The 12,963-nt window shown below is 38.1% G+C and overlaps 1 protein-coding gene across 4 annotated transcripts in view; it reads right to left on the bottom strand.

Annotated features, from left to right (window-relative positions):
* oxr1a (oxidation resistance 1a) overlaps positions 1-12,963 on the bottom strand; it is a 179,562-nt gene that overhangs the window by 54,575 nt on the left and 112,024 nt on the right. For 2 of the 4 annotated variants that reach the window (XM_083529910.1, XM_083529912.1), the window contains exon 1: positions 11,939-12,328. The exons of the other annotated variants lie outside the window; for them this stretch is intronic. In XM_083529910.1, coding sequence (XP_083386036.1) covers positions 11,939-12,095 — 157 coding nt within the window. In that variant the 5' untranslated portion in view covers positions 12,096-12,328. Of the gene's footprint in view, positions 1-11,938; positions 12,329-12,963 lie in introns of those variants that run through there. 4 annotated transcript variants of the gene reach the window in all.

The raw sequence follows: 12,963 nt of genomic DNA, 5'->3' as shown, positions 1-12,963 counted from the left end.
AGTCTGCGTCTAACAGGTCCCTTACTTGAGTTTGTGTGACAAAAGAGAGACTCGTCTCAGGCACCATGAGTCATACAGCAGCCCTGCTATTTCTGGGGTTCTGGTGTGTTGAGGAGACAGCGGAACCAGCGAGTCTGCTCTGCTTTGATCATTGATGTGCAGGCAAAAATAGGGGAATACAGATTTGTGGATTTTAGGTTCTGTTAGGTTCTTTTTAGGTTTTAAAAAGAGATTTTTTTAATGATCTGGGTTAGGGTTAGGGAAACATTCATAGCTCCGTACTCAAATTTGTATTCAATTAGAAGCATTTCGATAGTTTTACCTAAAACATCAAAAAGTTTTGAGACTGGCTCTGTTTACAAGAAAGTACTAGAGTTATCTATGTTTACACACTATCACCTTCAAACACAGCAAAACAGCGCTCCCACTGAGTTCCTGCCACTGCTGGGATGTCTCCTTAAAGTCTTAGTTTCGAAGCGTGTCACGCACCTTCTGCGATCCACGCTGGATCTCTGCAATGGTGTCAAAGATTGCAAACTTTTAGCTGGATCTTCATCTTCAGGAAGAGGAAGAAGTCTACAAATCGGGTAGGGAGGGGGCGGATGTGAGATCATGTGGATCGTTCTCCAACGATCATCACGCACAAGTTGGCGAATGGTTTCGGTTGGGTTGAGCTCGGTGAAAACTTTTTTGCATTGAGCTTGCGTTTATGTTTTCCAGCGTTTGTATTTGTATTCGTTGCATGTCAACGGAGAAAAAATTTCATCACTCTTATTCAAGGCGAGTAAAATGAGTTAACACACATTCAGAGCAGAATACAGGTTATGAAATATAATTTTGAACCATGTTGTGCATTTTGTGATCAGTTATTTTGAGTTATCATAGCCTTTGTATACATCGTGCTGCCACATGATTGGCTGAGTGGACTACGTGAATAAAAAGGCATCCAGCTGTTTTCTATTCAAATGCCTAGTGAGTAAAGAAGCGTATTTGTATACGTTAAGCTTTATCCCTTTCAATAATATCTAATAATTTACATTCCCACAGAAAAAAAGGGAGTAAGTGAGACATCTTTATTTTCGATAAACATAAACCTCTATTTGTATGTATTATTTTGATATATTCAGCTTATGTGCTATTAGATAGGCCTATTCACACAGCAGCCTTACAAGCAAAACAAAGAGTCTAATATGTGTCTCTGGCACAGGGGCACAAGCTCCACCAAATCCCTTGAGAGTGAGTCAGTCACTCCTCAGCTCTGGAACATTCCTCCATCAGCTGATTCTATCTCAGCCACCCCTCTACTCTGACATACTTTTAAAAGACATTCATTTACCACTTATTTCCTACATTGTCCAGCATGAAAAACTTAAAGAACTGAACAAGACAAGACAATGGAAATGAGAAATTTATTTATATTTCAGTAGAAGATAGCAATAGATCTAATGGGATCATGAATATAAGTTAACGTGGGTTGTCTTGCATTGCGTCTGACATTTTCCCCACTAACAAAAAAACCTGCTCGAACATCACATTGCCCCAAATCTGGCTCAATAAATAAACACTTTTCATGGGTTGGAGTGGAAGATCTTGAGTGGGCTACTACAGAGCTCTGACCTCAACACAACTGAACTCTTTTTGGGTTGAATTGGATTTATTTAATTTATTATAACCGCAAATGATGATTAAATAAGGTATGTTCAAAAAGCACATACGAATCCTATGGTCAGGTCTCATGAAACCTTTGTCTATATAGTGTATGTGCTTTCACCTATAAGACAAGGAGGTTATTGTAGCCAGCAGTAGCAACACAGTGTAAATGTTCTACTCCAGTCACATGACTCTACGTCTAAAAGCCTTGTGTTTGCTCACACAAAGTAGGCTCTCATGGAGAGATTCTGCCTCGCCAGGGATCAGGACTGAGCTTCACCTTTAGCTAATAAAATCACTGGCAGGGCAAGATAGATTTCAGTTTTTTTCTCTGTCTTTCTTTTTCATTTGTCTGCATCGATCTATCGATCTATCGATCTATCGATCTATCGATCTATCTATCTATCATCTAGCTAGCTACGAAAATTTTGCAGACACCTGGTCCTAAGTACGGTATGTGCTTTTTGAGCATTGCATTCCACGTTTAGTCCCAATTTGCTCTTACAATTTCTTCCACTCTTCTGAAAAGATGTTCCACTAGATTTGGGAGTGTGCTTGTGAAGATTTATCTTCATCAGCCACAAGGGTGTTAGTAAAGTCAGGTAGTGATGTAGGTGAGGTGAGGAGACCTGGGGGGCAGTCAGCATTCCAATTCATCCCAAAGTTGTTCAGTAGGGTTCAGATCAGAGCGCTATAGCAGGCCACTCAAGATCTTCCTCTCCAAACCATGTAAAGCAGATCTTCATGGAGCTCACTTTGTGCACAGGGAAATTGCCATGCTGGAACAAGTTTGTGTTTTCAAGTTCAAGTGAACGCATAATTTTATTATACCGCATCCAAAGACGTCCTGTACAATTGTGTACCTTTAGCTTTGAAAAGAACCACATATGGCAGGAAAGGAGAGTTGTCCCAATTATAGACTGTCTGTCCGTCTGTCCGTCTGTCTGTCTGTCTGTCTGTCTGTCTGTCTGTCTGTCTTTTTGTTTTTGCAACAGTGTCTGTGCTGTGTGAAAGACAAGAACGCCTTTCTGACATGAAAAACAATTTTACTTTGCCAACTTGGTTTACTGCCAGCTGCAACTGCCCAGCTGAAGATATTTTTAGTTCACCCACTTATTTGCAGCTGAGAATGGTAGTGGATACATAATAAGCAGGTGGTTCATGGACACACACTAACAGAGAAACAGGAAGAAGATCTATTTTAAACCGTCACAACACAATATTGTGTATTAGCTCCAATAGGTTTTCTATTGAATTGATAAAGCACATTAGACATTACACAGCTGCACCTGCCTGATCTGATTAAAGATTCAACAGTGCTGTGGTATAAAGTAGGTTAATCTACATCGGGCCTCTGCAATTTAATAATTACCCGGTTTAGTAGGTGGGTTGGGAAACCCCTCTGGACTGGAACAGGGAAAACCTGACCTACATTGTAAAGGTTTGTCACAACGGTGCTTACTGTAATGTATACAAATATTAATCATATGAATTGTGATGGAGCAAATTCTCAACACTAATAAGCCCTCGTGAGCCAGCTGCAACCGCAACTCATTACTAAAGTATAGCGAGTATAGCTCTAGAGCTCTATTTTCTATAATGCAGTATCATAATTCCAATCGGTACCGGTGTATTGTTACAGCTTTACTTATTAAGCCTATATCTGATAAATCACTTATAAAAATAGATCAATAATAAAAAATATATAATTATGATGCTTCCTTAAGTTGGTTACCATACAAACAAATCATCCCACCAAATGATCGATTTTCACCTCTTCAATGAGAGAACGTGGCCTAAGGTTTTATTAACACTGTTATTTTTAACTAGAAAACGTCTGATCAAATCGAATGCTAATCTCATTTACACATAAATCCTGTACACATAATTTAATCTAAGTTCCAGAAAGACCAGACGAGTGAAAACCAATCAAAATGAGTCGATGTTCCAAGATAGCTAATACAGGATTGGCTATCTTGAATCATCAGCTCATTTTGATTGATGGTGAGCCAAGAGAGATCAAATTTAAGGACCATGACCTTTAACCCTGCAGTAAGGGAGAGCAGGTTTTACACAATGTTTACAACATGCACAAACAGCTGCGTTTCCTCACACGTCTACATGTGTTTCCTGACTGCGCCGCCTGCATAAATATCCTGAACAAACTGGGTACAGGGCATCGTAAACCTGCTAACAAATCAGACACATGCGCATTCGCCTAGTGGGAATCTGATGGAGACAATGTCCCTCTGAAGAAATTTCCATAGAAATAATAACTGTAAAGCACTAAAACTTGCACCAGGTGTCATTTCGTAAATACCCGAACAGACTAAGACAAGTTTTCGACAAAGGGTTAAGCGTTCGTCACATGGTTTAAACATTTATTGATTTTCAGATTTTTTAAGGTTCTGTGGCTCTCTTTAATATCATGACTCCAAGTAAAACTTTTTTTCAGTACATTTTTTCCAAGTGTAATTGGAGAAGTTAGTCATGTCCACACACTTCCTGATTCTATTACCAAACATTGTAATTTTCACAGCTTCCAGTGACTCGGTCAGCATCCTCCATTGATTGGTCAGAGGTAGACTTTCCTGATGAATTACCTAAAGTACTGAAATCTGATGAGTGCTTCAGGCAATGTTTGGTGAAGCATGCAAAGACAAGCTAAAACTTCTTGCCCGAGGTCAGCAAGTCCACCTTGCACAGCATTGCACTCACCCCCCTCATGGCCTGGCTGCTTACTTCATCACAGCCTTAATTCATTCACCTTCATTTAATTTTCTGCTCAGAGAGGTGGCGCAATTAGTGTGATGCGTTGACTGTATTGGGTGCCATGGCTTCAGGACACTAAAGGATGTAATCAGAGTAGTTTGGAGCTTCAGTTGTGTGTGTGTGTGTGTGTGTGTGTGTGTGTGTTTATGTTGGGACAGCAGTTTGGCCACAGCTTCGAGATGTGGGTAGGGGAGTGGTCACCACTTTCCCCTCGTTAACACCCGACTATGCTCAATTCATCAAACTTTGATCCTGTCAGTGGCTCGGCGAGTCACTTCGCGCCTGAGCTTCTCATTAACACGCGCTCTGGGCTCTAATTGCACCGCAATTGGTGCTCGAACATGACATTTAGATTGCAAATCAAATCAATCCACAGCTACTGTATAGCTACTTTATCAGGTTTTGCAAAGCAAGGTTAATTTCACTGTAGCACAACGCAAAAAAAAAAAACCAGGGGGAAGACTAAGTGATCTTCAACTGTTTCTGTGCCCACTCTCTTGTCTGATAAAGTGGAATCCAGTGTAGTTACCTGCCTTTGAAGCACATCTTCAGAAAAAAGCTGCTTTTCTGCTCACTATGATTGTAAATCATGGCTATGTTAGTTAACTTTCTAAGTGTCCATTATGGCGCCAATTTTTAAACCACTGAAATTACATTTTCCACATTCTGATGTTTGATGTAACTTTCACTGACATTCTTGAGATGCAGCTGCATGGTTTTGCGCATTAGATTGCCGATTTACATGCATGTGCAGGTGTACAGTGTATCCTCCACGGCCTGAACTACATTTCATGCAAAACTCCATAAAAGTCCCTGCAGCTTGCTGGGTCATAACCTCTGCACGCCCCATGTGACAACCTCAATCACCTGTTGATAATCTGGCTTTTGTGGTGACACCGACTTCTCCAGTTACACCCCCCCAAATCAATACAGAGAGAAAAAAAGTGCTGAGATAAGCTTAAGAGAACACGGATTCTGAAACACAATACTTTACCCCTCCACAGAGTCCTCAAATCTCCGGGCTACTCGAATATCTTAACAAAGAGTGATCTTTTTTCAAACAAGTGAGTTTTTTGTTGTTGTTGTTTTGCTAAATCTATCTATCTATCTATCTATCTATCTATCTATCTATCTATCTATCTATCTATCTATCTATCTATCTATCTATCTATCTTTAATTAGTAGTGTTTTGGGGGGAATTTTTCTTTCCTCCTTTCATCAATATGCAACAATTAAAAATAAATAAATAAATAAAACAATAAATAATATATATATATATATATATATATATATATATATATATATATATATATATATATAAAATTTTTATTTTATTTATTTATTTTTACAGCATTTTAAGAAGCACATTTGTTTGTAAATTTAAGCATATAGTTGTAATTTCTTTTTTTTACTTTTTTAATATCAAGATTACTTTTTTTAAATAAATTATATTTAAATGGAAGATTTTAATATACTGTTATAAAAAAAAAAAAAAAAAAAAAAAAAAAAAGGATCTGTCCTGTAACACAAGGGTAGCGAAGAGCAGATACAAGTGCAGAAAAACTTTAATAAATGAATTATATTACAAACATACGCTTTTATCCGTAATGAGTTCCATTTCATCTTTAAACTAATTGTTCAGGTAGACAGAGGCTGTCCTACAATTTATTATTATTTCTTTTTCAGAACTCATACCTCCCCTCCAGCTCATTCTCAGTGTGATGCCTAAGAATAAAAATACCCCTTGCCTGATTTGTAACAGCAGTGTGATTCGGATGCAAAACAGCAAAGAGCAGACTCTTTAAATTTATCTGCGTGACTGAGAAGAGCATGAGGCCGTGCCGTGACTAGTCAGTGAACCCTTCCTCCTCTGCACTGACCTCGTGGCACATTATTCATCTCCCAGCATGTGGATGCTGCTGACAGCTTCAGTACAAAATCTATACCTCCCTTTAATCCAGCAGGGGCGGAGAAATAGAGCAGGTCAAGGAGGAGAGAGGGAAAAAAGAAAAGAAAAACAGCCATTGCTATTTGGTGCTACATGGATTGGTAAACACTGTTTTTTTAGTTTGGCTTGTAGTCAAAGTCTGACTAGCAATCAGACGGAGGGGCAGGCTTTTTTTGGGAGCTGCGTGTCGGCCCCTCCCTGCCAGTTTGGCATTTAGACTGCATGAGTGAGAAGCAAATAACGACGTGCCAGCCACAGCCTGCAGTAATCAATGGCAGGCTGAGGTGAGGTCATGGTGGCAAACCACGTGAGTTGGATCTTCCGATTCTGCTGCTCTAGCTAGCTTTCAAGGGCTAATGAGGAGAACAATGAATGAAAGCTAACAGGCACAGTTAGCATAGGACGTAATGACTAAATGGTGCTAAAAACAAAATGAGGGGTTCTCAGTCAGGCTTTTATTACTATTTGTGCATAACAGATGCACAATGAAGATTTCAAGGTTGCAGGCTGTAGTGCTTAAAATCGTTCTTTAGCGGCTTTTACAATATTCCCATGCAATTCGCCTGAATTTGGCTACTTCATTTAAAATGTCTGTTACTGTGTTCTGACCCTGACAGTAGCTCTTCCTGCTAGTCAGATCAGAGCTGCTCAGTAACACAGGCTTTCCTTCAAAGGAAATGCAGAAAGCTTTCTACATAATGGGATGGCCATGAGAGGGCTTCTCAATGTGACTTTGCAGACTGCTCCTTTAACATTAAAAAATTTATTCAATCATCTTCAGCGAGCACTTTATCCATTAGACCCCTGTCTAATACCACATTCAACTAAACGTCTGGGGGAAAAAAAATGTTCCAACTCAGGAAAATGGGACAGTCTTTTCAGCAGGTGACTTTCAAAAAATGTCAAAAAATACGAGTCTTTCCTTTAGCTCGACCGACAAACCAGCATGTTTGTGAAATCTATGACGGGCACAGATTTGAGAAGATAAATTTATATCACTCATCAAAATGAGTGCGCTTTCTAACAAAATACTACGGTCAACGGCTTCTCTCACCACTATGTAGCTTTAAGGTTTTGAAAGCAAATCGTTCAGAAAATTAGTTAAGACTTCTCATTTCCAAGTTAAGTGAAACGTAGAATGAATAAAAACAATTGTATTTTTATTTTCGAAAAAAAAAGAAAAAAAAAGAAAAGTTTTTCAGGTAAGGTAACCTCGATATTATGGAATTTTATTTTATTTTATTATTTTATTTAAAGATTTTTATTTTGAACATAAATAAACCGCACCTGTCTATAAGCCGCAGGTGTCTACACTGAAACTAATGAACTTTACACAGACTTTAACGAAAGACAGTGTCTGTTACACGGCTTGTATCTAAACAGTAGCCTACCAAGAAAGTCATTGTTCACTGTCTTCCTCCTTCCTTTCACAACAATTTCTCTCTCGAGTTTATATTTTGGCATCGTTGTGCGATTCAGTGGGAGCGCATCTGATTTAATATAAAGAATTTCATTGGTTTACCTGAAACCGTTCGGCAATTTCATTGGTCTATAATTTTGGCTTGAAGTTTGTACAACCGAGAAAAACCCCGGAAAAATCTATAAATTAGCCGCTTTATTGTTTAAGCTGCAGGGTTCAAAGAGTGGGGAAAAAATAGCAGCTTATAGTCCGGAAAATACGGTAAGTTTGAAAGTCAGCTGACCTCAATTGATTACAGAGCATGCAAACAGAATCACTCCTGTTATCTTCATGAAACTTTCCCACATCAATGTGACAAAACAGGTTGCCCTGTTAAGATCCTGAAATCTGGTCAGACTAGCTTAAAGAGCTGTTACGATGCAATCAGAAGACTCCACTCTAGAATTGCAGTGAGTGTAATTCTATGGGTAAGAAATTTCTAGGTTTGCCCAAAGTGTGCAACTCTTGCAAAAGAACATAAGCGAGAAACTCAAATTCCTGTTGCTACATTCTAGAGTGTCACGAGCCTTACATAACACCAACCGCACGGTTTCCTAATTCGAAGAATTTGATACGTGCGCTTGTCGTGTCTGCAGCTACCGAACGGTTGCGTCATGCAGAGAGTGCATTAGTAAACTGGAATGTGAATCTTGTGTGTTTTTTAAATGGATGAAATCAAAAGCATGATTATATATTCCATATACATAGCAGTGCTGTAATGGCTTCCTGCGACATGCACATATAACAAAGACTGTTAGACTGGCTTGCTGGTCATGTGTTTCTTGAGAAAATGCCCTTCTGCTTGTGGTGAATAATTGTCTCTAATACCTCTAATGTCTTTCCGTGCCATTTTGCATGGAAGGCGAAAGCTGTGCACCTCATTCGTTGCTGCACTAATCAGAGACTGCAATTAAGCTGCCTCCGAACCTGGCATGCTTTAAATACATAATGGTGCGTATCTATTTTTAAAGCGCCACTTCAGTTACTCTGCTGTCCGTCAAAAATGGCTGAAACTCTTAAACTCTACTGCAATCATTTCTTGGCATGTTTTCACTTTAGGCACAAATACCCAGTTTGGGCTTGGAGATTTTGTTTGGAGCTTTCTTGTACAATTATTGTACATCAATTATATATTACACAAGAATGTATGTAATTCAATTACATACATAACGTGTCTTCCTGCAGGGGAACTTGATGTAGCATGCAGGTTGCCATGCATTTTGTTCTCAGCAAGCATACATCAGTCGTATTAAAAAGTGCCTTTATGGTGTTGCTGCTGATACAGAATGATGACGAAACGGGAGCCGTCACACCTCCAGCGTACATGCAAAATTCTGCGACTTGACATTATATGTATAGCAAATCAGGTGGCTCTGAAAGAGGAAGTAGTGTGGCAAGGCAAATAGTTTTAGAGTTAAGTTAAGACTTAACATCAGGTCACAGTTTTATTTTAGTTGGAGCATAGACAAATATCTGGAGAAAATTAGAATACAGAAACTAGTTTACAGCAAATATAAACACAATTTTATATCACTTTCACCATTGGGTCATTACGAATACGCCGAATGACCAAGTGTGAATTGTTGGTACTAAAACACTTTTCTGACTCCATTTGTCACACAATTCACTAAACCTTTAAACATCACACATGACCACATGACTGATTTGCCTATTCCAACATGCCCAGCAATCAGAAAACAAAACATATTAGCACAGAAGTGAGGTACATGTGCTACAGGCCAAAAGGTTGTTTGCTCAAATACAGTAAACAGAAAAATCCTTAAAAATGTTTATTTTTATTATTTTTTTTTTTATTGTAGAAATACAGTACACTGTATCAAATTAAAAGTAAGTACATGTATGTATGTAACAGTATACAGTTCTGCAGTAGCGTAGCCGATGCGTAGTTTCTCTGCTTGTTTATTGGTTGAAGTGTCCTATAACGTCAAAAAAGAGTCACCGCATTCTTTACTTTTTTTTTACTGTATTACCATTTGCCTTCGTTTTATAATTAATAATTATATATGTATTAATACATTGCACTATTTCAACATAAAAACAATTCCAAGTTTTTTGGTCTATCGTGCTCTCCGCGAGAGACCGGGAAAATCAGCCAAACTAATTAGTTATGTGGCAAATGCATTTAGGCGATAAACAGGGGGCGTGAGATTCGAACCGCGGTAATGCAGGGATTTACTGTATCTGGCAACGCAATTGTAGGGTCTTTGAAAAAGAAAAAGCCCTAAACTCAATTGAGTTTATTTGGATTGAATTTGGGGTTTTTAAAAAAAAAAAAAAAAAAAAAAAACCTCTTTGTGCTTGATTGTGACACACCTGCCATAAATTGTCACCTTCCCAAGCAATGACTCAGTTTTCATTGGCATTGGGATTAGAATAAATTCAGAAATAAATAAATAAAAATAGCAACAGCAGAATCCATAGACATGCAGGGAAGCTCTCTATGATTAAGTATTATGTGCAGGAGGGAACTGTTTTTGTCTGGTTTGGCTACAAACAAGCGCTATTAGTAGCAATGTTATTACTGGGGAAAAATTATTATTATTATTTTATTTTTTATTTTTTTAGGAATATGGATGTTTGTAGTTCATGGCCCAGTTAACAAGGCTGCTAATGTTAAATATTCACTTGCAAAAGAATACACATTTATAGTTTACCATAGGTATAACTTCATTATATAGAATCCTCCTACTGATGCAGTTAAACCTATGGTAAACTATAGGAATCCTCCTACTGATGGCTTTTAGATGAGTGATGAATTAGCAGTCACAATCCTTTCATTTTTTTTTTTATTCAGATGTTATTATTATGATATTATTATTATAATTTTTTTTATTTTTTATTATTATAGGTATGGGAATTATACCACGAACCAGTTATAGGAATTATACCAGGATTTATAGAATGAGTTATATAAGTTATAGTGGGGGTTATAGATAGTAGAAGTAATTTGAGTTATAGTAGAAGTTATATGAGTTATAGTAGAAGTAATTTGAGTTATAGTAGAAGTTATAGGAGTTATAGTAGTAGTTATATGAGTTATAGTAGAAGTTATAGGAGTTATAGTAGAAGTAATTTGAGTTATAGTAGAAGTTATAGTAGTTATAGAAGCAGTAATATGAGGTATAGTAGAAGTTATTGGAGTTATAGTAGAAGTAATTTGAGCTATAGTAGTAGTTATTTGAGTTATAGTAGGAGTTATATGAGTTATAGTAGAAATTATTTGAGTTATGATAGAAGTTATAGTAGTTATAGTAGCAGTTATATTAGTTATAGTAGAAGTTATATGAGTTACAGTAGAAGTTATAGGAGTTATAGTAGAAGTAATTTGAGTTATAGTAGCAGTTATATGAGTTATAGTAGAAGTTATAGGAGTTATAGTAGAAGTTATATTAGTTATAGTAGAAGTTATATGAGTTACAGTAGAAGTTATAGGAGTTATAGTAGAAGTAATTTGAGTTATAGTAGCAGTTATATGAGTTAAATTAGAAGATATAGGAGTTATAGTAGAAGTTATGAGTTATAGTTGCAGTTATATAAGTTATAGTAGCAGTTATAGGACTTAGATGTTATAAGACCAGATGTTATAAGAGTTATACTATGAGTTATAGGAATTAGAGAAGAGGTTATAGAAGTTATAGTATGAGTTATAAGAGTTATATCAGAGGTTATAGAATAATTTATGAGTTATATGAGGGATTATAGTAGAAGAAATGTGAATGGTTAATGGTTTAGTCAGCAGCAGAAAGTTTCCCCCTCAACATGTCAATCCTCATGGCACACCTTTCAAAGTTTTTAACATGTAAACATTCAACAAAACTTCACATAACATCCTGTAAACTGCTTAAAGCCCACCCGTGTTTATACCACACGCCACGCTCGGCAGTCAGCACCCAACCCACTCTGAGTGTAGACATGCTAACTCGCTAAAACAACCCCACGACTTCCAGCTAGTTCCAGCTCCGTCTACAGAAAACACACAGACAGGGAGTGTGTGTGTGTGTGTGTGTGTGTGTGTGTGTGTGTGTGTGTGTGTGTGTGTGTGTGAGAGAGAGAGAGAGAGAGAGAGAGAGAGAGAGAGAGAGAGAGACCTGCGCGGTGAGTCTGGGCGCCGTCCGTGCCGTGACCCTGCTCCGAGTAGTCGGTGAAGTGAACCTCGCGCGCGGTGGCGGCGGCCCAGACCCGGCCGGAGATCGCGTCACGGACAGCTCTCGCTCCCGAACCGGTCCACGAGAGAAGATAGTCCATGCTCGCGCTGTTCACGCGCACATGCAAATAATGCCTAATAACTTAATAGAGCCTTGATAACTTGGGGCGATCGTGCACGGTGCACGCATGAGTACGGTGGAATACCAGCACTCTCTCTCACACACACACACACACACACTCAACTCACACACACTCACAGAAACAGGAACTGCAACGGACATCAACAACTGCGAAACTTTTCTCCCTATCCGCACGCACGCGCGCGCGCGCCCTCGTCGCAGCAGTTCACTGTTCACCACAACTCCTGCCAAAGCAATTCATTTCTACACCATATGCACAAAAAATGGTTTACCATCAGTTTCCTGTGTGCTTCTTATTGAACGTCCCATTTCACAGCTAGAGCCCATTTGCTCTTCTACAGAGCTTTATAGCAGGTCACTCAAAGCTATTTCAAGCAAATCTTCATGTTGGCATGGTGTATTTTCATTGTCATTTGTTATATTTTTAATGTTATTACTTTTACATATTTTGCATAATCAGTACATTCAAAGCAAGTGATTATTTATAATGAGTATATCCAAAGTAAGTGATTCATGTGTGAAATCCTGAGAAAGCATTAGTCTACTTACCAGGTGCATTGACTTCATGTTTGGAGGTCTTGGACAGGCCAAGGCCTGGACCATGCTGAACCACATGTTACTTTTGATATTAAAAAAAAAAAAAAAAAAAACAAACAAAAAAAAAAAAGATGGATGGGAATTGCCACCATTATGCCATTAAAAGTCCTGAAAAGTTTATAAGAAAAAAGATCATATATAAAATAGAATTATACGAAATTATAATCATTATGCAAAATAGAAGAAAAAAGAGGGGTGTTACCTAGGATGTAAGAAAAAGTATAAAGAGG

Source organism: Silurus aristotelis (genome assembly GCF_946808225.1).
Source record: "Silurus aristotelis genome assembly, chromosome: 25".
Lineage (NCBI taxonomy): Eukaryota > Metazoa > Chordata > Actinopteri > Siluriformes > Siluridae > Silurus > Silurus aristotelis.
This window is presented reverse-complemented; position numbering and strand designations above follow the sequence as displayed.